General features: G+C 50.9%; 2 protein-coding genes across 4 annotated transcripts in view; one reads left to right on the forward strand and one right to left on the reverse strand.

Moving 5' to 3' along the window:
* The window catches only part of Ube3b (ubiquitin protein ligase E3B), a 52,839-nt gene extending 46,001 nt beyond the window's left edge, over window positions 1–6,838 (reverse strand). Inside the window, exons 1-3 of one of the 2 annotated variants that reach the window (XM_038344778.1) lie at window positions 6,749–6,838; window positions 2,933–3,013; window positions 20–201 (exon numbers count right to left, since the gene is read on the reverse strand). In XM_038344778.1, the coding sequence (XP_038200706.1) occupies window positions 20–180 (161 nt within the window). In that variant the 5' untranslated portion in view covers window positions 181–201; window positions 2,933–3,013; window positions 6,749–6,838. Of the gene's footprint in view, window positions 1–19; window positions 202–2,932; window positions 3,014–6,455; window positions 6,592–6,748 lie in introns of those variants that run through there. The other variant, XM_038344777.1, reaches the window with a different exon arrangement.
* A 61-nt stretch (window positions 6,839–6,899) lies between these two features.
* Window positions 6,900–26,577, forward strand: Kctd10 (potassium channel tetramerization domain containing 10). 2 transcript variants are annotated; one of them, XM_038346263.1, is made up of 7 exons: window positions 6,900–6,985; window positions 11,904–12,117; window positions 18,991–19,160; window positions 21,256–21,345; window positions 21,782–21,834; window positions 23,091–23,286; window positions 26,222–26,577. In XM_038346263.1, exons 1-7 carry the CDS (start codon window positions 6,983–6,985, stop codon window positions 26,444–26,446), a joined length of 951 nt encoding a protein of 316 aa, XP_038202191.1. In that variant the 5' UTR covers window positions 6,900–6,982; the 3' UTR covers window positions 26,447–26,577. The 2 variants fall into 2 exon arrangements, with proteins under 2 accessions (XP_038202191.1, XP_038202192.1); XM_038346264.1 differs by having other exon boundaries at window positions 21,259–21,345.
* The last annotated feature ends 424 nt before the right edge of the window (window positions 26,578–27,001 follow it).

Raw genomic sequence — 27,001 nt, forward strand, 5'->3', positions numbered from 1 at the left:
GTGGTGGAGTTGCTCTCACCTGAGGTCTCTGTGCAGTCGCCTCCGGCAGAGGAAACCACGGACGACGGCCTGAATGATCACCGCTGAACGCTCCCGCTCCTTCTGCTCCAGCCTTTCTTCTCGTGCCTGCCGTGCTCTGTCAATGAACCATGCTCTGGAGGTCTGAGATACAGTGAACATGTTTGCAAACCGGCAGGAACCCTGCAAGGACAAGAGGAGCTGGTGTAGGGCACCTGTGCACACACGGGTGGGGCTTGGATGCGAAGGGCAGCAGAGGTGCTGAGCAGCCTCCATCCCCCACAGAGCTCATGGCTCTCCTGATCCAAGTCTCAACTTCCTGCCAGCTCCTGTCACACCACCCACAGAGAACACAGATTCTGTGGCTTAGGGGAAATTTCACATTTTCTTAGGGGAAATTGCGGGGCTTGGTGGAGAGCAGAGAATCTTCCCTATCCAGAGAGCACCAATTAACTCCATGTGCCAAAAGGTTCCTAGACATTTGCTTTCTCCACTACGTTCCCCATACTTAGAAGGCAATAAAACAGCCACCTTCCATCGTGGCAGGTGAGGCCTGAAGGAAGAAACCTATGTTGTCATCACTTGGGCCACCCATTCACACGACAACTGTTTTACTGATGCCTGGGCTACGCCCAGAAAAACTAGGGGGAAAAATGTTAAAAAAAAAAAATTATTGCAGGTGGTGGTGGTGCACGCCTTTAATCCCAGCACTCCAGGCGGATCTCCTGAGTTCGAGGTCAGCCTGGTCTGCCAAGTGAGTTCTAGGACAGGCTCCAAAACTAGAGAAACCCTGTATTGAAAAATCAAAAAACAAAAAACAAGAAAAAACAAAAACAAACAACAACAACAACAAAAACCCAAAAGGTTATTATTTAAAAGTGTTTAATTATGTTTTATCTGAGCAAAAATGAATGAGCAAGCGTGTATAGACACATACCGGAGCCACAGTGCACACCCATCATGCCCGTGGGAAGATCAGAGAACAAGGTACGACTCAGTTCTCTCATTCTACCACGTGAGTCCTGCAGGTGGAGGTCAGGCTGCCAGGCTGCCACGCTGGGCAGCAGGCCCTCACTGCTGTGCCAATTTGCTGGCAATTTCAAAAAGTTATCATTGTATATGTGTGTGTGGTGTTTGTGTGGGCAAGCGTGTCAGTGTGCATGTGTAGAGATCAGAAAACAATCAGAGGGGTTGATTTTCTTTACATGGATCTTGGAGCTTGAAATCAGGCTGTCAGATCTGCAATCACCTCTACCCCGAGTCACCTACACCTCTACCCCTGAGCCACCCGCACCCCAAACCCCAATCAGCCGCAACACTACCCCTGAGCCACCTGTACTCTACCCCCTGGTCCTTCTACTCCTCTACCTGAGGCAGCTCAGCATCCCAAGGTCTTTCTTTACAAATTATATTTATTGAGGCTGAAGAGCTGTCTCATGGATTGAGAGCACTTGCTGCTCTTGCAAAGACCCAGGTTCAGTTTCCAGAAGCCACAAAGCAGCTCACAACCACCTGTAACTCTAGTTACAGAGACCTGATGCCTTCTTCTGGCCGTGCAGGCGTTGCACACTCATGATACACATCCACACATTCAAGCAAAACACTCAGACACATAAATTGATAAATCTTTTTTAGAAATACAGTTAAAAACTACATTTGTACTTTGTATGTGTATGCACATGAGTGTATGTATGTGAGTATGCGCACAGACGGAACGTGTGTAGGTTAGAGGACACACGCAGGGGTCAGTAGTCCCCTTCCACCATGTATGTTTGTGAGTATGCGCACAGACGGAACGTGTGCAGGTTAGAGGACACATGCAGGGGTCAGTAGTCCCCTTCCACCATGTAGATTCCAGGGATCGAACTCAAATGTCAGGCTGGTCCACTGAGCCATCCTGCAGGCCCCCAAGGTCTTTTTAAAGAAGCAAGGTTTTTTTGTTGTTGTTGTTTGTATGTGTTGCATGTTCCATATGAATCGATACATGTGTACACATGTACATGGAGGGCTGACACATCATGTCTTCCTCTATTACTCTCCATTTTATTTTTTAATGTAGGGTTTCTCACTTGAGCCCACTGCTCACAAATCACATGATCTACCTATTTTGAATTGCCCTCAGGGACACCATTTCTGCCTCTGAAGTGCTGGGATTACAGTCAGGTGCCACACTTGCCCAGCACAGGTGGATTCTGAGAACCTGAATTCTAACCTCATGTTTGCATGGCAAGGGCTTTTTCCACCAAGCATATTTCCAGCAGCCATGACAGCCCATGTAATCTGGATAGGGGAAATGACATGTCACACACTCTGCGGCCAGGCCACACCGGGGAACTGCTCTCTTCACTAACATGTGCTGTGCAGGGTTCCAAACAGTACAGGATCACTAGTAATTGTTTTTTTGCCCCAAGCGGGTGGCTTTGACTGACAGCACTGACCCACTGAGCCTCACAATTGGTGAGTTGGGTGACTTCTTTAGCTATCCCAAAACATGGCCTCATCAGCACAGCTGACCAAGGCAGAAATCCGGCATTTTGCAAAAGCATCTTTCACCAGGTTAATTCACCCAAAGTAGCAGCCACTTTGAAACACATCTAGAATAAAAAGTGGAGCTAGATTCCTGTCACATGAACATACATCCAGGGACCTCCAGCCCCTTCTCATCTGACTCGCACCTGTCAAATGACACCAGGGATTTGCCAGCATGGTGGGCTATCTGTCATCGGCAACACTCAAGGAAACATTGTTTTGTGCAGGCTAGTCAGACACACTACCACAAAGTTCTACTACCAGCCAGTGCCATTGGCAACTACTGAAACAGACCAGCAGAGTCTGCTAATCATAGGGAAAGAGCTAGAACTAGAGAGGCAGCAAGCCCCAACTGTTCCCTCTTCTGCCAGGCTCAGAAGCTCACCTGAGAACCTGCCTGTACAGCGGAGATGCTAGGTGACCATCAGTGACCTCGCAAGCCTCTGGTTTCAGAGGAGTTGGTTTTCTGGCATAAGAAAAAAATCAGAATTAGTACTGTTTTGTAGGTGTGGCATCCCAGTGTTACTGAGTGCAAGTAATATAGTGTAATATAGATTTTAAAACCTATTTAGAGGCCAGAGAGAGCTCAGCAGTTAAGAGCACTTGGGTGCTCTTCCAGAGGACCTGGGTTCAATTCCCAACACTTACATGGCAGTTTACAGCTTCTGTTAGTCCAGTTCCAGAGATCCAACACCCTCTACAGACACACATGCAGTTACAACACCAATGCGCATAAAACTAAATCGTTAAAACAAGCCCTCTAAATCTACTAGTCTCCTCTAAATGTGACACTGCTTCAAAAGTAACTCCAAGAGGTGGTGGAATGTTAAAAGGCAATCACCCTTCACATCTTCAATGCTCTGGAAAAATGTTTGTGCCACAGAAGGGAAAGGAGGCTGCTGTGAGAGCACAGGCTTGCACTTCTCCCTGAAAAGGCAAGGCAAGCGAATGTGCACACTCGGAGGCCACACTGCAGAGAAACAGAGCTGAGGCCTCAGGTGCACACTCGGAGGCCACACTGCAGAGAAACAGAGCTGAGGCCTCAGGTGCACACTCGGAGGCCACACTGCAGAGAAACAGAGCTGAGGCCTCAGGTGCACACTCGGAGGTCACACTGCAGAGAAACAGAGCTGAGGCCTCAGGTGCACACTCGGAGGCCACACTGCAGAGAAACAGAGCTGAGGCCTCAGGTGCACACTCGGAGGCCACACTGCAGAGAAACAGAGCTGAGGCCTCAGGTCTGATCTCTAGCGTGGTAAAAGAAGGGTCAAAACCAAATCAAATTGGCCATTTTGAGTCATGGGATTATGAGGAGCCCCCCCTTTGCACAGGAAGAAGTACATGGGTCTGAGTCTCACACACAGCGGGCACCAGCCCACCCCTCCCGCCCCAGCTCTGTCAACCCTACTCCCAGGGGGTCCCAGAGTTTTCTGCCTTAGATAATAAGGTTTAATGCTTGTCATGAGAACAGACACATGTGTACCATGGTTCTATGGAGCTGCTAACAGAGCCTAGCAGATGTGTTGCTTTTACAGACACAAAAGGATTTTCTCTTTTTGGCATTATTTTCAATTGTGTGTCTGTCTGTGAGGATATGAGTCCAGGAGGGCCAAAAGAGTGTCAGATCCCCTGGAAATGAGCCATGTGATGTGGGACTAGAACTTGAGCCCTCTTCAAGAGCAGCAAGTGCTCTCAACCACTGATCTCTCCCCAACCCGTCTATTATTTTTCTCATCTTCCCATCTGCAGCATTAAGCTGTTTCCCTAGCCCCAGATGAACTAAGGTTTCCCAGATCCAGAACTTGAGACCACGAACCCCTGGGCCTATTGTTGAAATGATGAACTGTCAAGCTCCTGAGAGGTATGAGCAGGGCTCAAGGCTCGATTACAGCATCAAGTCCTCTCTCTCCTCAAGATGGTCCTACTAGTGGCTGCAGAGCTGGCTCAGGGCTGTGAGTGCTGGCTCTTCTTGCAGAGAACCAGGACCTAGAAGATCCAATGCCCTCTCCTTATCACGGGCATGCCCATTTATATATGCAAGCAAAACACTCATATACCTAAAATAAAAATTTAAAAAATCTTTTAAAAAAAGAATAAAGAGATCCCCAGTAGCAGACAGGACAGGGGAGCAGCAGGAGTGCTCTCCCAGCAGAACAAATGGCTGCTGCAGACTGTACCTGAGAGTGCTCACTGCTCCCCAGGACCTCCTAGGCTCTGATCCCTTACTTGGGATTATTCCCATGAAGAAATCTTACACACGGTGTCTATTTACACTGCAAGAGTCTACGCTGTGCGGTTTTCTTCATTCTCTCCTACACCTCCGCACTTGCACAGTTCAGGGATCAAGACCCATAACTGAGTCGTACGTTCTCATTCCCCAAAAGTCACAGAGACACAGCAAAGACTCTAACAGAAAGGCCTCAGATCTGAGAAAATGACCCTCAGACCTTTCTAGTCCTGATCCTACCTCTTATTTTACAGTCCCTTAAGTATTCTAAGCCCTTGTTTCCTGAAGATAATAACAGTACTCAATCTCAGGGTTGCTAAAGGAGGGTATGGGACATTTACCCTTCTTAACCTTAGTTTAGTCACTGCATTATTGAGATTAGGAATGAATGGGAAAATATTAATAACTGGCATTTGGAAGTTGATCATATCTAAGGAAACCTTACTACATAGTCCTGACAAAGCTTAGAATCTGGTTATGGAAATAAGAGGTATACAGGTAGGGAGTTTAGAAAACAGTAAGTTGGTAAGGATCCAGAGCATCTGGAAGGGGAGATAAGTCCTCTAAGTGTCTCACCTAACAAGGACGGCAACACTGAGAAGATCAATTCTTGCCACCCCACCACAAAACTTAGTCTGGGTTATACAATTAATAAGTGGCAGAGCCAAGCTTTCAATGCTAACAGACAATATTCAGACTCTGCGTTTCCTCTATATTCCTAGGCAACCTGCTTAAAACCCAGCTACTCTAGATGAGACTAACTTCAGAGAGCAGCAAAACCGCACAAGGGTCCAGACTGTGTAGTAAAATGAATACATACTGCTGGAACGATTTTCCTTTATGATAGAAAAAGCTAGGTCTCCAGGCTTAATGGCCACCATTTAAGGGCAGGTCATAAAACAGAAACTGTACGGATGTTTAACTTGTCTTTCCTTTACATAGGCCCTATCCTATTAGGTTACAATACCCCAATTTTAGCTTAAAAGCTCAAGAATAGACAATGGGTCTTAATGAAACCATTAGTTCAAGAATAAACAATAGGTCTCAAATAATCCAAGGAATGGCTCATAGAAATCTACAGCGAAATGCAGAGAAGGCACAAAACTTGACTGTGTCCTCCGGGTTCCTGAATTTGAACCCCAAAGGAATTACTTACTGGCAAGTCAAACAAACAAGATTCGGGATTCCCCCACTTACAGAATGGCAACACAAATAGAAGTTGAGAATACCAGGCTCCTTGGTGGCTAGGCATTCAGTCAAAAATAGGGTCAAGTTTTTCTGTATTAAGAACTATCAGGAACCACTCTAAAATGTATTATAAAACAATCTAAATACTCCATTTTAAAAGGAGGAAACTCAGGGTCAGAGACGTGACTGGATTCACCCAAGGTCAAACAGCCAGCGCACAGAACTCAATTCCACTTCGGGTACCTCCTAAGGCCCAACATCAACAACGACAATAACAAGTCCGTTTCGTCCATAGATAGTTGGCTATTAAGGCCAGTTGCCTCCAACAAGAAAATCGATGGAAAGGGGCCACGGAGAGATCCCTGGAGCCAGAAAGTCAGCCCCCAGAACCTCCAGTTCGACTTCACTAAGCCAAGACTCGGCCCCCAGACAACCTCCCTCAGTCCTCGGTCCCGCCACCCAGAGAATCGACCATTCTGTTTCCACGTGCTACCCGCAGGCCGGAGATCTTTATCCGTTCGAGGCCCCCACGCTCGGGGTCCGGCCCGCAGCTGCCGCCGCCTCAGCCCGATACCCCCGAGTCTGGCCGGACCCGGGGCAGCGGCCGAACCCCGGCCGCCATCTTGCCCCGGGTGTTGTGCTCCAAACTCCGCCTAGAAGCAATTATACAGTTCCGGGAAACAATGGTTCCGTACAGTTTCTTTGCCTGGGAAAGAAAACCTCTCTTCATCCTGTCCTCTTCTTTGGCAGCTAAAAAGAAGAAACATCCAGAAGTAGGATAAATACCTGACTCAGCCATGGGGAAGTGGAACCCACCCGAGAGGGAGTGGTTGAATGGCAAAGAGTGCTCATATCGGGCTCCAGGGGACACTTTAAGAAGGGTCCCTCTGCGGGGCGGAAGTGGGGTGTGGACAACGGAAGTGCCCGCCCCGGCCCCGCCTCCGCCCCCTGCCTTGAGTGAGCTGGGTGTTTCCTGCCTTTCAGTCCGGATTTGTAGACTCCGGCGTCCTCCGACTTTTCATGGTGAGGGCGGTGGCCGCTGTCGGGGGGCTACGGGCCAGCGAGGGCGGCGGGCGGCGGCGAGGCCAAAGGGGAAGGGACCCGCTGGACCAGGCGCGGTGGGCGGCTGGCGCGATAGCGGAGGGTGCTGGGTAGTGCGTGCGGGCGAGGTCGGGCGGGGGAAGGGCTTTGGATGTAGAACTGGGGGGTCTGCGAAGGTGCGTTTGGACTTGCGGAGATGTGCAGGGCGGTGAGCGGACGTGCCCTGAGTCTCGAGCGTTGATTGGAGATGGGATTTGGAAGATTGTTAGAACAAAGAGACGGCATCGAAACCGACGCTCGCGGTGGGAAATGAAAACTCGAGAGGGACGAGTGGGACTCTTGGAAGTTGTGTCTTGAGTAGTTGGATTTCAGGCAAGACAGAAAAGGGCGTCTGTGTTCCTCTAAACCCACAGTCTGGAGCGAAATGACTGTAGATTCAATGCTTGGAATTCTAGGGAGGGATGCCAGGTGTCTGAGGTCAGGGTATCTTGACCACAGAGTCTAGCCTCAAGTGGCATCAGGGCACCTATCTAGTCACTTCCGTTGAGGCCTTAGGTGACCACACCTCAGGATCCCAGGATGTCTCCAGTTGCTGTCTGGGCTGTGGATTGGTTTCTGTTTACCTGGGATTCTCAAGAGTCTGTTTCTTGACTGGTTCTTTGTCCTTGGGGTGGCGATGGGCAGAGATCATCAGTCCAGGTCCTTTACCACTCACTCCTTAGAAGATCAATCCCAAACTGAAGACAAATATATATCTGGCTTTGATCAGCTCCAGTTTGTGTAAAACAAGAAACACTTCGGCAAAAGAAGGCCAGTAACACCAGTAGCTCGTCAGCCAGCCCCCGGGCCAGCAGCATAACCTGAGACTTGTTCAGAGCTGTCAGGTTTTCAGCCCTAAGCACAGACAATCTGGGCACAGGGTGCGTCGATTTATTTTTACAAACTCTGCTGTGAGATGGAGGCAGTTGGCATCGGCCCTGGCACAGTTCTGATTCTTAGCTTCCTTCCCTAGTAAAGCGGGATTGACAGTATCCTCACTAGACTGTTAAGAGAAGCTTGTTAAAAATTAGCAGAGCCAAGCAGTGGATGGCGTACACCTTTAATCCCAGCACCTGGGAGGTAGATGCAGGTGAATCTCAATTTGAGGCCAGCCTGGTCTACAGAGCTAGTTCCAGGACAACTAAGGCTACACAGAGAAACGCTGTATCAAACAACTGTGAGGGAGAGGGAGAGAGAGGGGAGGGAAATTGCCTTCGAATGAAGCTGCAGCCTTCTCTGCATTGTAGCAGAGACCTCAGTTTAGGAAGGTGTTATGGTTTAGCCACCATGAGTGAGTGAGTAGTGCCTCAGTTTCTCTGGGGGATGAATTCTCGGATCCTGCGGCTACTTAGCATCCAAATCACCTGAAAGAACCTTTTAAGCCCAAGTTCCTAGCAGCATCACCTGCTGCTTGCCAGCCTTCTGGTTAGCTGGTCGGAATCTAATCCAGGCAGGCACCAGTGCTTTGAAAGTACAGATCACTCTAGTAGCTTTGTGTGAAAACACCTGGTCTTAAGGAACTTTAGGGGTAGACGAGAAACCTAAAAATAGAAGGGTTGGGTGGCCCTTGCTTTATCTTTGAGGGGAGGGAACAGTATTTGGAAGATTATATATAGCTTTAAAGTCCGTTTCACAAGTTGGGAAACTGAGTCTTGGGTTCAGTCGCTCTTGTGAACATCATACAGAAAGATGGCCTAAGTACAGACCAGGGTTGCTCGGTCCTCAGGCTTGTTTCCCTCTGCTGGCATGAGATGGGTTGCAGGGATCTAGGATTCTCTGGGTTGTTTTTTTCCTGTCTTATTTGTCTGGTTTTCCCCTCGAGCTAATAGTTCTCACCTTTCTGTGAATTTTTTTTTTTTAAATCTTCTCAAGCATGGAGATGGCTGCTTCCTGCCCTGGGCTCTGAAGCCCAGTGAGACTTTCATTTATGACTCTTTGGTTGGTTTTTATGTGTGGGTCAGGAATTCACTGGGCCAGCAGAGTAAGAAGTTAGAGAGCTTCCTCAAGACCACAGAGCTAATTATAGCTGAATTAAGGGGTACAGAACCTTTTAGAACAGAGGCTTGTCATCTTGGCCTCCTCACATTAGGACCAGCTGGGGAATTAAAAAAATAAAAAAAGTTGTTCCTGGGTCACACCTAGAAGAATGATAACATCAGAATTTCTGTGAGGAGGACCCAACATTGCTGTCCTTTTAATGCTCCTCTGGGGTCCTGGTAGAGCCACCATTTAGAGTTGGTGAGGAGAGAAGCCTGGATTCACTCATAGCACTGGGACATGTTTCAGACAAACAAATCCATAGATCACGAGGTGTTCCCTCCCGCTCACTGTAGCCACGTCTGTGCTCCGCTCACCCCTCACTCATGAAGTCAGCGTGTAATAGGGCAGACAGCAGCACTGCTGAGGAAGGCAGGGAAGTCTGCTGTGGCAGCCCCGCTTCCTGCCCGCAGGCCACCGTCACTGAATCCAGGGGACGTGGATGCAGCCAGAATCTCCTCCCCAAGGGTCTCTCCTGGCATTAGACTAATTAGTTGACTAGGGGTGAGGGGCTCTGGGAAGTTTCTAGGCTTTTCTACTTCTGACCTGGTGTCACAGGCTCTGTTGTGATATTTAATGCCTTTGTCCCTTAGTAATTCATAGCTGGAGACAGTCTCGGAAGAGGAGACAATGACTAAATTTGAGTGTTTTCTGTTGGAGCGTCTAGCCAACCTGGAGCTGTGCTGTTTTCTGTTCACTGGCCTCTTGCAGTGGGGAAGGAAGCCAGTGTCTCTGTTTAGTAGCTGGGACATTCAGGTGTCTTGCCCATGTTCCTGCCACTACTAAGTGGCAGAGTTGGGGCCTTGAATATGGGTCTGACAACTGAGTCCTTAACTACGTGTTGCTTGTCTTTTTGTGTTTTTCTTCCTTTCTTGACTTAACATATCATGGCTCTAAATATACTGAGCATCGTGAATAATGTAGAGCCAGCCAGACCTTGTCCTCATCCTTTGCTTGCTTGTCACTGACCTCATGGCTTTGAGAAGTGACTGACTCTCTATGGGCTGTAGAATGGAGATGGCAATCCCTACCTCTCAGGTTGTGTATGTCACAGTCAAGTGGTCAAGGGCATAAGTCTGGAGTGTGTCAGTGTTCGACTTCTCAGAGTGGGGCTGCACAGATGCACATTCTCTAAAGCCCAGCCGTCTGTGCACAAGGTGTGATGCAACATATGCGGTGTCCACACGAAGTTGCACAGGTGTGTGCATGTCCTGGTCTGTGGGTTTTACGTCAGGTGCCTTGCAAGGTGCTAGACTGCTGCCACAGACTATTTATTGTGTGTGTGCGTGCGTGTGTGTGCATGCGTGTGTGTGTGTGCGCGTGCGTGCGTGCGTGCGTGTGTGTGTGTGTGTGTGTGTGTACAGAGCCTGTAGGCTCTGACACAAGTTCCCAAGCTGGGATTTCCAGCCACTGTTGAGGTGGGGCGGGGGGACAAAAGAAGAAATGCCTGAAGAGAATTGGTAGCTGTGAACTGTATTTCCCATCACTTGCTCACTGTCTCTGCCATAACAGATTGCGTCTGTTTGTTCCCTGCCTAATAGAAAGAGGGATGTTTTGTCATTTATAATACAGTAAGCATTTATTATGGAAAAATCTTTTTTGGTAGAAATAAGAAAATCATCATTTTCAGGTAGCTTGTAGTTTTAATGCTGCCAGTGCCCTCTAGCCAAAAGAAAGAAGGCGCTTCCCTGTGCCCATTGTTGCTGGGTTACGTCCAGGTTGCACTGAGAGAGGAAGGTACCACACGAGAGGAAGAGCAGGAGTGTCAGAGAAGTGGCCTGGATATGTGTGAGACACTGTCAGCAGGCGGCTCACTCCATCCTGAAGATAGGGCACTTAGGGCACCAGGACCAGCAGCGCAGCAGCCACCAGGAGAGGCTGTATGGGGTCATGCTGGTATTCCAGATAAGGCCCGAGTCCTTTGTGTGTTCAGGTGTGAGGGCTTTCATGAAATGGTGACGTTCTGTGACGTTTCCAAGGCCTTGCAGTGCTGGCAGCCCACACTGTCTGTGGAGACTGCTTTTCTCTTTCTCAGTTCCTGCCCCAGATTCAGGGAGCAGATCCAGCCCACCCCTAGGCAGCTCAGGCTCTAGAATTTGATAGACTCAAATTTAAGAAATCAGTTTCCTGCAGTAGGTGAGGGCCAGGTGCTAGCCCTGGTTTGAGTTCCCGTACCTGCAGGTGCTGTCTAGACTGCTGTAGGATCTTGCTGTCTAGCAACACTAGGACAGGAAATTGCTCCTTTTTCTGAATTTGCCTTCTCATCTCCTGTTGCCTTGCTCAGATCACTTCCCCCATAGGAAGTTGTAGGAGCGAAGAGTAGGGGACCTGCCTAGCTCACAAAAGCACGTTAATCTGAAGGCCGTCTAAAGAGGCTCCTTTCAACTGCTCGTGTGTGGCTGGCTGTAAGGAAAGGTAGAACAGCCCAGGCATGGCTTTGGCCACCTCAACATGCCGTCCAGGTGTTGTTGGTACAGATAGATTTAGAGGGGACTCGTGCCAGCAGGGTCAGTAGGCAAGGCCAGCCTGTGAGTGAACTGAGGGATGCAGTCCTCTCCTTGGGGGAAGCCAGTCCCCCAGCAGCCACCATTGCCCACCTGGTCCACTTGGTATCTGATTTTAAGAGAAACCAGAAATCAGGGGGTTTTTGTTTTTGTTTTTTCTCCTTTGAGCTCTTAGGTTGTCAGCATTGAAAGTTTTAAATGCAATGTATACGTGAACCAAACCAAACCAAAGAGTATCTGGAGTGAATTCTGTGGGAATTCAGCCTGGAGCAGAAGGGAGGAGGGAAGCCTGGTGTCTGACTCTGTCTTCTCACTGGCAGGAAGAGATGTCAGGAGAAAGTGTGGTGAGCTCAGCGGTGCCAGCAGCTGCTACCCGCACCACTTCCTTCAAGGGCGCGAGTCCTAGCTCCAAGTATGTGAAGCTGAACGTCGGGGGAGCTCTCTACTACACCACCATGCAGACACTCACCAAGCAGGACACCATGCTGAAGGCCATGTTCAGTGGCCGCATGGAAGTCCTCACTGACAGTGAAGGTGAGTTGCACCTGCCAGCCTCCCGCTGCTGGTTGCTGGTTTGACATTGAGCTGAATGCCACAGCCACGCTAGTGCTGGAGGACGTCTGTCTGTCCGGAGTCCAGTGTTCAGGAGCAGTTGTACACACAGTTGTGTGCAGGAAGCCCTGAGAGACTTGGTCAGGGAGGGCTTCCTGAGGAAGTGGCACTGGAGCTGAGACCAGACTGAGCAGGAGTCACTTGTGTAGACAAGGACTTCTAGTCGGGACCGAGCTGGCCTGCTATGTGACTTTGAGCGAGATTCTGCTCCAGGCCTCAGCTTGCTTCTGTAAAACGGGGTCCAGGGTGGCTCTCCTTACCAGTGCTTTTCCAGCTAGGTGGGGTCAGCACCCCGGTTGCTGCTGTGCTCACACTCAGAACTGTGTTTTCTGAGTGGGAGGTGCCCTTTTGCTGCGGCACATCCCATACTGCAGAGTGTTTGTGGAAATCAAGACAATGGCACCCCAGCTGCAGGAGGAAGCAGATGTTATCTGAGAACCCACGATTGTTGTGAGTTTTGGTCCTCCCTGTTGCAGTCCTGGCAGCGTTCTGGAAGGGCAGCTGAGAGGCTGTGAAGGCTGAGAGAAGCTTCTTGAAGAAAACCCTCCTCTGGGTGGCGTAAGGCCATATTGCAAACAAGACAGGGTTCACGCCCTTGTTGCTCGGCCAGACAGTCTGTGGACCAGCAGGCCTGCTCCTGTTGGAGCCGCATGCCAAGGGCAGCCTTTGTCCCACGCTGTCTGGGGAAGCAGTGTTGTCACCAGTGTGCCAGACACGTGTCACGTGTAATACCAGACACCAGACCTCCTGCCCCATAGAACTCTCAGTCTAGCAGTTCCCAGCTATTGTTTCTGTTATTCCTCAGTGTAGGCCTTTGCTGTGGAATCAGTTAAATGCTTTTTCTAGCACTACGGGGCTAGCAAAGGAGGTGCGGCCACCACCAACACGGAGATTCTGATTCTTACTCTCTGTGGCTGGGCATGGGCCCATCACTCAAGCCAGATCACTAGGTCAGCCACTAGGAACGTTCTTAGGTACAAATAGGAATAGACTTCCTGCATCTTAAGGATTCACCCTGATTTGGGGACCCCATCGCTGCCAGCTGCACTCAGGTGTGCTACAAAAAGAAATGCCAGGGCTGGACACATGGTTCAGCTTTTGCAGAGGACTGAGGTTGGTTCCCAGCATGTACATCAGGCAGCTCACGGCTGCCTGCTGCATGGTATCTGAGGCCTTCTGGCTTCAGTGGACACTCACATGCATATGTTCACATGGGCACACAGACTCTGGCTTTAAAAAGCAGACGTCAAAAGTGGCAGCTGAGCAGGGGACCCCACAGTAGAGCTTCCCATGAGGAGGGAGGGTTTCAGAGTCCCGGTGGTTTGTGCGCCATGTTGGAGCATGGCCGAGAGAGAGTGGCTTGAGGCGAGGCCCTGTGTCCAGGCTGCTGGGAGTGTCCGCCTTTTGCACTGCCACTGCCTGAGCGCTGCACCTGTGTGCACACTCTTCCTGAGTAAAGAAGAGTGTGGGTTGCGTAGCACCTCGGCTGAGTCCTGCCTACCCCTTGCCACATCGCAAAGTCACCGCTGGCATTTGTGGAGCCCTTCCTGGTGTCAGGCATGGTGCCTCGCTGGCCTTTACTGCAATTGTGGCAGAGTGAGTGGCTTTTTTTGGACCTCATCTCATGATAGTGGCAGAGGTAGGAGAGTGCACGAGAACGCTGGAGACCACTGGCGGGTCTCAGTGCTGGATGCCTTCGGCAAACTGGAAGGGGGAGATGGAAGAGCCTGCCTCCATGCAGGGGACAGGAGTGGGTGTGCTGCAGTCTGCCATCGCACCTTCAGGGTGCCTTTTCTGACACAGGGGCAGTGGGCAGACTTTCCCTGACTTCTCTGAAAAGTTGAGTTCTGGCCATGCTAGAATTTTCCCATGAGCTCTCCTCAACATCTTCAGTGGCTCCTGCAGGAAGAATTAGATTCTGGGGCTACGATGGGGCTAAGTGGATAGCGTGCCTGCCCAGCATGCTTGAAGCCAGGTTCAGTCCGCAGCAGCAGATAAAATACTGGGCATAGCACATGCCTGTAGTTCTGGCATTCAGGAATTGGAGGCAGGAGGGTCAAGAGTTCAAGGCCAGCCTGGAATGGTAAGACCCTGTTCTCTCCCCCCCCTCCAACAACTGCCCCATTTCTCTTTAGTACTGGCTTGCAGTGCATTGTTTCTTGGTATGTAATACTGCTCCCCACCCCCGCCCGTGGTTTCAGATCTCTGACTGAACGCATTCTGAATTAGGAGTGTAGACACAGGCTGAGGCAGAGTCGTTCTGCACATTCTCTCAGAAAGCCACATAGTCTATACAGTATGGCCTCGGTACCTTCTCGGTACCACTTCCTTTTGAGTGGCAGTCTTCTCACCCAGGGACTCCGGGCCCTGGTAAGCAGGTGTTAGGCCGAGGCTGGCGCAGTAGATCTCCAGGTGGATCCAGGGTCGGGAACTGTGTTTATTTAGGTGTTGAATTTACCACCGCTGTGGAGGTCACTAAACAATGTTCTGTCAGTGTGGCTTCAGACAGTACTTGCTGTTCTTTTTGCTCTTGTTCATTCATCATTATACTTATGACATCATGAATAAATAGCCCCTTCTCAGGTATTTCCATGTGGCAATCCCTTCTAGACACATACTGCTGCTGATGGAACATGTCTGGTTGATGGCCCAACAAATTGTTTCCAGTTCCCGGTATTAGGGGTGTTGACTTTTCCCTGGGGCTGTGGGGCAAGGGCTGGGACATTTCCTCTCCTGCCTCCCAACCTCAGCCTCTGCAGCATTCAGCTCTTAGCTGTTGTCCCTCTCTAGTTTGTTTTCAGAAGCAGGTGGGGACAGTATCTCCCACTGCATCGGGTGCTGTCAGAGTCAGTACATAGGCCTCACAGTGGTCTGCACTTGTGCCAGCACTGGGCACTGCTGAACCCGGAACTACTGCCAAGCTGCTCTTCTGACCCAGCGCATGCTTGACTTTGCACTTCCTAATTTCTAGTGTGTTGTGCATCTCTTTTATTGGAATTGGTTTGACTGCATCTGTACCAAGCTTTCTCTTTTGAGCCACCAGCCAGCTCCCAAATCGTGACCCAGAGACTTCTGAATGCTCGGCCTTAGCTTATGCTTGTTTCTTGCTAGCTCTTAGGACTTAACCTGTTTCTCTTCCTCTACATTTTGCCCCAGGGCTTTTTATCTTTTCTTTCTGTATGCCCTACTCTGTGCCTGCTAGCTGGCCACTGCCTGACTGACCCTGGATGTCTGTCTCTCTTACTCCCTTGTTCTCTCCCCTCCTTCTTGTGCTCTGTCCTATTTATTCTCTCTGCCCACCAGCCCCGCCTATCCTTTTCTGCCTAGCTATTGGCCATTCAGCTTTTTTTAGACCAGTCAGGTGCCTTACGCAGGCAAGGTAAACAGCAACACATCTTTACATAATTAGACAAATGCAGCATAGAAAAATGTAACGCATCTTTACATAGTTAAATAGTCCACAGCATGCATCTAATTCACAATCCCCCCCTCTTTTCAATCTTGCTGCTCTGTAAAGTACATGTTCTGGATGCCTGCTTCCTTGTGATTCTGTTTGTAGACATCTTCTCCCAGTCTGACTTACCTCAGCTTTCTTCAGTGCCTCTGCATTTACGCTTGCTTTTACAGTCAGGGCTCTTTCTCCTTCCTCTCTCCCTTTTCCTCTTTCTCTTCCTCTTCACCCCTCCCGGTTCTGGGAATAGAGCCTGGGGACCACACTTGCTAGGCAGAACTCTGTCTGCACTTCACAGGTCCTGATCTGGCTCAGCAATTCTCAGACAAGAACTGTTGCTGTTTGTGACCTAAGGGACATTTAGCAGTGTCTAGAGATGCTTTTGGTTCACAAGCTGGGTGCCTGGAATGCTGCTCAGTGCCTCAAAGGCGCCATCTCACAGATCTTACCCACTTGATCAGTAGAGCCCGTGCTGGGAATTTGAGTTTGTAACAACTATCTCAGAGTGACTGTGGAGACCGGGCAGGCTTGGAGTTGTAAATACCTGAGCATGGTGGGGACAGGATTCCTAGAGAAGGAAGGGAAGCAGAAGGAGATCTCAGGCTTCCCCAGAGAGGAGACACCAATGTGTTTGCATGAGGTGAGCCCATGCCCCGCAACCCCCTCCTGCAGCAGCCTTCTTCCTTGGTACCCTGAAAGCCATACTGGCTCCCTTCCCTCCTGGGTTCTGGAACTTGCTGCTTCCTGTAGTCCTACAGCTGTCCTCTCCAGCACGATGATGTGGTGCGCTCACTGTCGCCGGCCTGTGACTGAGTGCTGCCGACAGGCTGGTGTTGTGCTGTGTGCTCTGTCTGTCCTGTCATACCTGCATGCCAGCATTGCTTTTCATCTGCGGAAGGGACTGTGTGGAGCAGGCAGGTGACCGCTGGGGTTTGGCAGGGGCCCCTGCTTGTCACCACTGTGTAGGTACTGAGCATCCGGAGCACAGTCAGGGCCTCTGGGCTGCATCGCCCTTCCTACATCCCGATGGTCTTGAACCGCTTGATGACTGGTTGCCGTTCTCCATGTGCGGTTGGGCTGACTGTGAGCTATAGGTCCCTGCTTTGAGAGTAACCAAAATATTTCAAGTCAGAATGCTAATTGAAACCTCATGGAGAATGTGCCTGGCTCCTTTGCCCATATTTGTTCAAAGTATGCCTTCCCCACAAGCATTTCCTGACGTTCTTGAGCCAGAGCCCAGTGTCGTAGCCTGCCTGTTCGTTTATGGAAACTCTGGGCTGTCACTTGGGTAATGGAATTGGGGCCTCTTGGCATTTCCCCAGCAGCTTGAGCTGATCACGCATGGAAGGCAAGACGCAAGCAGGCCCTTTCCTGTCAGCTGAGTTTGTCATTGACTGCTCTTTCTCCTGAAGCTTGAGGGTCCTTATTCCTAGTGGCTGAATCCTGATCCCCCACCCCATACTGGAATGGCACCAAGCATCTTGGGGACTCTGTATCTGTGGAAACGCAGAGAAGAGCAGTTGGGGAGGTAATACTGTCATTCCATACTGCGTCCTCATTTGGTCTGAGGATCTTGGGGGCTGTAGGCCGGATGCATGCAGGCTGAATTGAACTTGCATACATATACATGTTTTATTTGCCTTTTGATGGGTTGAGAGCTGTTTAAATGAATTTACCATTTTTCAAAAATGAGATTGACAGAAAAATCGGAATCTCTGACTTGCCTGGAATGCTAGGGTTGAAGAAGCCCTGGGCCCACCTTTCCTTTTTTTGCCATTTTTGGCTGAATTGGTTGAGTCCACACTTGGGGAAAGGGTGTGCTCCCTAGCCAGCCCCTGGCCTGGACCATCCAGCTGCGTGTTGTGCACTGTATACAGTAGAAAGTGCTCTCTTGTTTTCTCAGACCCAGAAAGAGGGATGTCTGTCCCCTACCTGGAGGTCACTGTAGGATTTGCCATCCCAGCCTGCTTAGCAGCACACGCCTGTGTTCATAGATTGAACATTCTTCCTGCTCCATGCAGGAAGCACAGTGCTGTGGCAATTTCTCCCTGAAGGCTCTGGAGAAAGACTGCCCTTAGCAGTCTGAGGAGGCCCAGGAGAGGAAATGGCAATGGCCTTGTAGGGCACAGAAGATCTCAGTCAGCACCAAACCACCGGAGGCCATTGGCAGAGCCTGATATAGGAGACGGGGCAAAATGAGGTGGTCGGGTGTGTGACTTGACATGTGAAAAAGTGCTTTTAGTGTCCCTCCCCCTGGCGTAGGGGTCTGACAACCCAGGACAGGACACGGGAGTCAGAGTAGAGGTACCTGTTCTTGCTCACAGAGAGCAGAGGGGGAAAGCAGTGGGAGCCCGGTTCCTGCTTATCCCTCGGTACAATGCTATGCACTGGTCAGCGGGCATGACAAAATCCCCTTGCCTGCAGTCACTGTGTGATCTGGCTTTTACCCATCTGACTGCTTTAAAATTTTTTTTGAGATGTATTTATTTTTGTGTGAACAGTTTGCCTGCACATAAATCTGTGTACCATGTGAGTGTCCTTGCCCACAGAGGTCAGAAAAGGATATTGATGCTCTGAGACAGGAGTGACAGGTGGTTGTGAATCTCCATGTGGGTGCTGGGAATTGAACCCTGGTCCTTGAGATGAATAGTCAGTGCTCTTAACTGCTGAGCCATCTCTTCAACCTAGTCCCCATTCCCTAACCACCCCCACCCCTTCCCCTCCACCCTCTGACCCCATCCCCACACGCTGCCTGCTTTTGAGTGTTTCCCATGCTCTCGTGAGCGGTCACAGGTCTTTGCCCCTTTCCACCTCTTGTTGTTGCTTTGTCTTCAGGCTCCAGGCCTGGCCTCCTGAATACCTTCCAGAGAGGTCACATTTCAGGAGAAGATTTTGAAAGCCAGTGGCCCAGACGGAGGAGAAGTAAAGTACTGACAATTGGAGAGGACACTTGGTTAGCAGAGGTTAGACCATTACCTGGTGCTGGCCAGCAGGGAGCATTCTTGTGTATCCAGTGAAAGCTCGCTCACCGTCTCTTGTTGACTGAACCCTCTGATGGCAGAGTCAGTTGTTCTGTTGCTGTCACTAACCCTGGAGGCCCTGCTGTGTGAAGTCATGGCTAGGTCCCTGCCGACCGGAGGTCACAGTCAGGGATGTCTGGTGGATCGGCTCTGCTGCTGGAGTTGGGGTTTTGGTGTCTTGGGTTTGCCAGGTCCTTGAGAGCACATTTTCAGGCTTTAGCTGCCCTGGGGTCTCATGGGGCTGATGACCACAGGAGTCTGGGGGGATTGTGCCCAGCCATGGTGCTCACCTCCCCTGAGAAGTACCCTGTCACCCCACTGCAGGCTGGATCCTCATTGACCGCTGTGGGAAGCACTTCGGGACAATACTCAACTACCTTCGAGACGGGGCTGTGCCCTTGCCTGAGAGCCGCCGGGAGATCGAGGAGCTGCTAGCCGAGGCCAAGTACTACCTGGTGCAGGGCCTGCTAGAAGAGTGCCAGGCGGCCTTACAAGTAGGCACCCCTCTGTCTGTCTGCCCACACAAGGGATACCAGGTCTATCTGTCACCTTCCTCTCTCCCTGCAATGGGTTCCGCCTCACTGGGATGTTGGGAGGCATTTTGCAGAGTAAGCCTGGGACCTGCTGACGCAGAGCTTTGCCTGCTTCCGAAGAGTTTGAACACGGCCCTCAGGGAACCATTCCCCTGCCATTAGGATCTGGTCGTTTGTTCATCCCACCTGGGTGCTAATGACTAAGGGATATTTGACGGCACTTCAGAAACACTGTCTGTGCTCAGACCTTTATCTTAGGGCCTGTGTGGCTGCATCATTTCATGTAGATTGCAGACTTCTGGCTCCACTGGGAGACTGACTTCCTACAGTTGTCACTGTTGGAAGAAACCTCCAGATACACTCCCTTCACTCTTGCTGTGTACTGAAGCAGGACCAGCGAGAGCCAAGTCCACAAAGCACATGTAGTTGGTAGCTTTTTCCCTTTGTGCTGCGATAGGGTTGTGATTGCGCCTTCCCTGAGCCTTGGAGCTGTGTCTGGCCCTCACTGGAGCAGTATTCGTGGTCCTGGGTTCACAGTACTGGCTTTCCACACACATCTCTTTCCTGTGAGCCCTTGTAAATGTTATGAATTTCACAGACTCATTCTTGTATATATTGACGTTTTGCAGGCACATCATTTAGGAAGTACAGCAGCGCTCCGTGATTGATGGCTTGTGCCACCATAGCCCTCCCCACTTTCCATACCCCTTCCTGGAGTAGGCTTTCTGCTGCTGTCTGTTCTCAGCTTTAGACATGACCTATCAGATTTAGAGAAAATTAGATCTCACGTCGTGAGTTCTCTCCCCCCACCAAGCATACATGTTCCTTCTCGCAGAAGAGTTTAATCACAGCTTTGAGTTAGACAGTGTCCTGAGTTCACCCTGCCATTGTCAATCTTATTGTTCCCCAGGGCATTTTGTTTACTTGATTTCTAATTGCATATCTATCCCTACTTGAGCAGTCTCATGCTGGACTGTCCAGATACCGCCAAGATCCTCTGTGTCGTCTCCGTGTTGGGACATGTCCTCTGGCTTCTCCGGCTTCAGATCCGAGGTTCAGCCTCTAGGACTTGCCTCCTTGTCCGTTGCCTTTCCCATCTGAAAACTGTCTTTGTGCTGTGTTGCCCTTGTTTCAGAAGGCGCCACATCTGTCCTTGCCTGGCTGCTCCTTCAGTGACTCTCTCTGTCCCTTGCATTTTCACCGTGCTGGTTCCAGTGTCGTGTTTGAGAAGCTTCCCGTACATAATTGGATGGCCCTTGGCTTCTCTTGAGGCCTGAGGAAAAGCTACAATATGGCTGGCTTTCTTCACTGGGAGCCTCTTGGGGAGAAGGTGTTGCCCTGTTAAGGAGCCCTCTGCTGCCAGGTGTGTAGTGCCTGAAATTCGGGCATTCAGAAGGCAGAGGCAGAGGATCACAAGTTTGAGGCCAGCCCAGTCTACATAGCAACCCTCTCATTAAAAACCAAAGATGCCTTGTACTCTTTTCTGTCTGTGGGATGGAAACATGACTGAATGTCATCTGGGGCTGGCGGGCTTGGGGATTTACGTGTAGTTGAGGGTAGCAACACAGCTCTGTCCTCTGTTCTGCCACCACTGCAGGAATGTGGCCCTTTCTCCACTGCCTGCGATGGCTCTGCCCTCACCCTGCTGCTAGCCTGTGGTGGTCCCTGAGGGCTGTCAGGCTTCTCTCCTCCCTTGCATGGGCTTTGCTTCTGGTTCTCTCCATGTCTCTCAGCTGGCGTCTGCTCGCCAGCTCAACCTTTGACCCCTCTGTCTTCTAACTTTTTGCATTCTCTTTCTTCATTCTGCTGCCCTCATTTATAGTGGGTTGTAGGAGCTTTTGATGCCATCACCTGCCATACTGAGGGTTTCCTGGGCAGAGAGAGCTGTGTCATCTTCTATTTACCACAGCCCTAAACAAAGTAGACTCCTCCCTAGTCTACCCTTCCTAATAACAGGGACTGTCCTGTGTCTCATCAGGGCCTGGCTTGCTGGCTGACCAACTTAAGCAGCGGTGTGCTAGGCAGAGCCCTGGGCTGAAAGCATTTTTTGTTCCAGCAGAACAAAGATACTTATGAACCCTTCTGCAAGGTTCCTGTCGTCACCTCCTCCAAGGAAGAACAGAGGCTTATAGCAACTTCAAATAAGGTGTGTAGGGGCTTGGGAATGGGGTGTGTGTGTGCGCGCGCGCACGCGTGTGTGTCTGTGTGTCTGTCTGTCTGTCTTTATGAGTGTCTGTGAGTATGGGGATTGGCAGGCTCGGAGGTGCTCTTTCTCTCTCTCTCTCTCTCTCTCTCTCTCTCTCTCTCTCTCTCTCTCTCTCTCTCGTGTGTGTGTGTGTGTGTGTGTGTGTGTGTGTGTGTGTGTGTATGGGGCGTTTGGGGTAGGGTAGTAGTGCCTGTGTTTTGAGATAAAGACTGGATTCTGAGTGGGAAGCCCCATCTGTGTTACCTCTGCCCCTGGAGCATGCAGCAACCCTCCTCCTCCTCCTGTAAGCTCTGCAAGCCTGTGCCCACAGCCTCTGGAAACCAGTGTGCGCTGAACCTGTATGCCTAGTAACTCCTCTCCTCTAACCCACCCGCAGCCAGCCGTGAAGTTGCTCTACAATAGAAGTAACAACAAATACTCTTACACCAGGTAAGCACCAGACAGCAGTCAGGCCAGGCTCTGCCTTTTCCGTCTCACAGCGGAGGGCCTCTGCACTTCAGCTGGGTAGATAGGTTGGGTGGGTAGAGGGAATGTTGGTGGAATCCCCGTGCTGTGCAATCAACCTTTGGTGTTGCACCATCGAGTGGTTTAGACATAGCCACAGTGTACAGCCACCTGTACTTCAGGACATTTCCCACCCCAGTAGCAGTCTCCCCATCTTCCCTGGCCTCCAGCAGCTGTTAATCTACATTTCTGTGTCTGTAATGTGCCTGTTTCAAACATGTCACGTGATAGAGCACGTTGGTTTTGTGGCCAGTCCCTTCACTTGGTGTAATGTTTTCAGGGTTCACGCCCTGGAGCGCCATCAGTGCGTCCCTCCTCTCTGGCAGTGCTGTTTTATCGTACGGACTCCACATTCCATTTGCCATCAGCATGGGCATTTGGGTTGTTGCCGTTTGTGACTGTTATGAATAATGCTGCTAGGAATTCAAGTTTTCGTGCTTTGTGGACTTAGGTGCTCCTTTCTTCTAGACATAGGAGTGGACTGCTGGTCTTCTGTGACTGTTCAGTTCGTGGGGACTGCACTATTTGAACAATGCCACCAGCAAGTGCCCTTTGACTCTCAGGAACATGCTCTGTAAATGAGCAACTTGAGAGCTGTAAGGATTTAATGGGTTCATTAAAGACCCACAGACCGACCAAAGATGAAAAATCTTCCTTGAGGGGCGGTGGTGGCGCACGCCTTTAATCCCAGCACTCAGGAGGCAGAGGCAGGCAGATCTCTGTGGGTTTGAGGCCAGCCTGGTCTATAGCGTGAGTTCCAGGACAGCCAGGGATAGACAGAGAAACCCTGTCTCAAAAAAACAAAAGTCTTCCTTAGGCTTTGCTGTTATGTATCTCATGGGGCAGGCTCAGTAGCTTGTGCCCAGAGGCCCTGCATTCAGTAATGTACTCAGGGCTGTGTAGGGCAGGCATGCATCATGGGTTATGAGCACAGCCTTCAGGCCACAGCTGTCTTTTGAAACCCCGCTCTGCCATTTATACGTTTCGTGGACCTGGACAGTGAGCTGTTGTCTTTGAGCTTCCATGTTCTTCCTTGGGCAGTAGATACTACAGTTCCTCTCTCAAAGGGTCACTAAGTAGAAACACAGGAAGAAAAGGAGCCGGGGAGGCCCGTATGAAGTACTGGGTGGACATCTGCAACGGCTGCAGCCTGTGCTCACCTCCCCAAATGCTCTTTGCAGCAATTCTGATGACAATATGTTGAAGAACATCGAGCTCTTTGATAAACTTTCCCTGCGCTTTAACGGGAGGGTCCTGTTCATAAAGGATGTCATCGGGGACGAAATCTGCTGCTGGTCATTTTACGGCCAGGGCCGAAAAATTGCGGAAGTCTGTTGCACCTCCATCGTCTATGCCACGGAGAAGAAGCAGACCAAAGTAAGAGCTGTCGGGGGCCCCCGAGTGCGAGCTGACACACACGCCTTCCCTGCCTGCCCCACTGGCTAGGGCAGGTCTGTGTGGAGGCCTCAGGGTCAGGGAAACAAGTGTGGTTCCCGCTGACACTGGGCAAGCAGAGGTGGCCATGCTCCCCGCTCACTCTGGCCAGTCTCGGCAGAATCAGGTTTGTTCCTGCACCCGTGTACGCCAGGCTGCCAGTGCCTTCTCCATCTGGCATTGCTGGCCCTTCTGACGGCCCGTCTGTGCCGGGTCGTCCTCCTTGTGCAGGAGTCTTCCTACCAGCACAGCCCCGCAGAGACTCAGATGGCACTGCAGCCTTCCAAGCTCCCCCTTGACTGTCTACCCTCTGTCCTTCTCTGTCTGCTGATCTAGATCTGTCTTCCACTGTCGTAGGCCCCACATACCCTTTCTTCTTAAATTATTGATTATCTGCATGCGGTGTGTGCACATGAGTGCAGGTGCATTGGATTCCCTGGAGCTGGTTCCTGGCAACCAAACTCAGGTCTTTTGGAAGAGCAGCCAATGAATGCTCTTAACCCCTCAGCCATCCCTTCAGCCTCCCACCTGTCACCTTTCCAAGCCACCCAACTCCCTCACTGAGCTGGGTATTGGGTTTATCTTTGCATCATTCTCTCAAGCCAGTAGTGTCTGTCACTCCGCTTGGCTGTCCTACAAAGCTGCGTCATATAGCAGGGTGCTGCTAGAGCCCAGCTGCCTGTCAGCTGCACTCTCTCGGCCCACTTGCCCACTCAGGGAGAGGGTGGCCTCCCTCCTCCCCACTCTCCTCTCTGCTTGCTCTGCATCCTGTTGTCTCCTGCTCAAACTGAGAGAAATTGGATTACCTGTGACATTTTGATTCTACCAAAAGCAGATTGCCACAGTTCTAGTCACCTGTGTACAGTCTGTCAGTCACTGGATCAAGTTACTGTCACCTCTGCAGGTTTGGGAGATGGAGTTCTGTGGGTCCCAAAGCTAGCAAAACCCTGGTGATACCAAACCAGACCACAGAGAGAAGCCAGAACCTTGACTGATGATGAAAACTTGAAGTCACAGGAGCTGACAAGTGTCATGCCAAATGTTGCACATCCCTGAGCGTCATGACACCACCTTGGGATGGTGGTTCCCCACGCGCTCCTGCTCCTCCCCTGCATAGGGTTGACTGCTATGCTAAACCCATGCTAAGCACGGGTATTCAGAATCTATCCTGACAGGTAGAGATTGCTTCTGAGGTAGCCAAGGGGAGAGTGCTGAGGCTCTTTGTTTCAAACATGGCTGCAGGCCAGAACCGCCACCTCACTGTGCAAGCTGCTTCATGTTCTCATTAAGTTCTTCAGTGTTCCCAGTTCTCATTTTATAGCTTACTGGGGAGCAGAGGGATTCAGCAAACATGCTTGGAGCCCAAGTGATCTTAGACGAGCAGACGTCTCCAGGAGGAAGCCCGATGCTTGTTAGGCTTGTTGGTTGCAGAGTCTGGCTGGGAGGGTCAGGGCCCACCTCTTCTCCCTGGCTCCTTTGGTGGTGACTGTGTCCCTCAGGGGAGCCCAAGGCGTGGTTTTCCAGGTAATTGGTGGTGGCAGGACTGGTTCTTGATGATAACAGTTCTTCCTGCTCCTCCCCAAGCGCTGAGCTGTGTGGTTTCACACTTGAGCCGTGGTCTAAGCTGCCTGTTCTGTTTGCCTGGTGGTGACTGGATGGCGGCATTCCGGCTGCGTCATGTCGCTTGGCCCTGTGCAACCTTTAGTCCGGTCCCTAATCCCGCAGCGCTGCCCCCTTCCTTGTGTCTGCCCTTGGCGGCACTGTTCACTGTGGCTTCTGCGGACTCTTCCTGTGGTCAGCACCATGGCCAAGCCTGTGTCTGGGTCGTTGTGGTTTTCAGCTGTGCAGCATGCATTTGCTTCCCTGTCTTCACTTCTGCTGGCTGCTGCTGCTGTTTTGCTGTAACAGCTGCTTTCGGGTGTTTGTCGGGTGATTCCAGCATGCCGTGTCCTCGTGGCACTGGCATCTGCTGAGAGAGCTTTCCCATGGACTGAGATTTTCTTGCTTCTTCACAATCCCAAGTAGTTTACAGCCATGTCCTAGCTGTTTGAGTATCAGTGTAGGACACTAGGTCTTGTCCCGTTCCTAGGGAACTGTGGTTTTATTGTTACTGTTCCTGTTTTTAATATTCTCTTTCTGTCTCCCCCCTCCCCACAACCTTGGCATGTGGATGAAGGTCAGAGAGCAGTTTGTGGGAGTTGGTTCTCTTCTACCCATGTGGGTCCTGAGAATTGAACTCGGTTGTTAAGCCTGGCACCTTTACCCACCAAGCCATCTCACTGGCTCCAATATATATTGTTGTGGTTTTGCTGGCAGTTGCCACTGTGGGATTCAGGCCACAAGTTCAAAGCAGCCCTGTGATTGGAGTTGTAGTAGCATTTGATTTCCCAGCCTCAGCCTCGCACGCCTACTGCCTGTTGCCTGTGTGTCTAGGTGGCTGTGTCCCACTGCTCCTTTGTATGTGGGGAAGCAATTCCTGCCACTGGGGGGAGTTTAGGTGTTCATTGTCCTGGGCTCCCTCCTTTCAGTGGCTCAAAGGCTAGGGCTTTGCATCTTCCGTGCCTAGGCCCGTGTCTGAGGCTGCCTGGCTCGAGGCTGAGAAAAAGCAGCAGGTGTTGATTCGCCCTCCCGCAGAAAGGAAGGCATCACCTGAGCAACTGAAGGCTCTGGTTGCAGCCATGAGTCTGCTAGAGGCTCCAGTATAAGAAAACGGCAGACAAAGGGGCGTCCCCCCGAGTCTGTGACACTGTTGGCTCCCCATGGCTGTCTTCATTGTCATCCTAGGAGCCTGTTAGCCCTGTGAGCCTCTGAGAAGCACAGCTCAAGGCGGCGGCCATATGCAGCCTGCTAATGCACCCACTTTGTATTTGGGGCACAGGTTGAGTTCCCTGAAGCTCGCATTTATGAGGAGACCCTGAACATTTTGCTGTACGAGGCCCAGGATGGCCGAGGACCTGACAATGCACTCCTCGAGGCCACAGGTGGGGCAGCTGGACGCTCCCATCACCTGGACGAGGACGAGGAACGAGAACGGGAGAGGATTGAACGAGTGCGGAGGATCCACATCAAGCGTCCTGATGACCGGGCCCACCTCCACCAGTGAGCGGGCAAGTGCAAGCTGCCCTCCACCCTCCCTTTGCCCCTGCCCCTCAGACCCTGTGCAGGCTTCAGGGTACCTCCCACTTCCCCTGGAGTCTGGAGACACTTTTGTAACAAGCCAGATGATTATTTTGATATTTCTCGACAAAGTGGATTGCCTCTGTATTGACCCAGGTGCGCACCCCTTCTGAACAAGCTGTGTCTAAGGACTCCACTTCTTGTGAGAGCCTGGAGCCGGCCTTTCTTGGCTCTTGGAGGAAAAGTATGAATGAGTTTGGCATGTATGTGAGAGCCTTTGTTGCAGTATTTATTTTTATAGGTGTTGACTACCTATTAGGGCTTCTTAAGTGACACTCCTTTAAGGGCTCATTTGACAGTTCTGAGGGGCTGTGTAGGTGGCAGCTGGGAGCAGCGTGGCCCTGTGTTCTGACCAGGCTGGGAGTCTGCTCTGTGTACGGTTTTGTGACTAGAGCTCATTGGCCAATAGTTTCAGCTTGTAGTAGTGGACAGGGGACCGAGTGTGCTTCCAGCCTCTCTGTGGTCCCTCAGTGTGGCAGCC

The sequence above is a fragment of the Arvicola amphibius genome, chromosome 10, assembly GCF_903992535.2.
Source record: "Arvicola amphibius chromosome 10, mArvAmp1.2, whole genome shotgun sequence".
Classification (NCBI taxonomy): domain Eukaryota; kingdom Metazoa; phylum Chordata; class Mammalia; order Rodentia; family Cricetidae; genus Arvicola; species Arvicola amphibius.

Excerpts from the sequence above, each read along its gene's own strand:
- Kctd10 (XM_038346263.1), top strand. Across the intron at positions 12,118-18,990 it reads AGTCCTCACTGACAGTGAAG|GCTGGATCCTCATTGACCGC; the intron begins GTGAGTTGCACC and ends ACCCCACTGCAG. Across the intron at positions 21,346-21,781 it reads TTATAGCAACTTCAAATAAG|CCAGCCGTGAAGTTGCTCTA; the intron begins GTGTGTAGGGGC and ends ACCCACCCGCAG.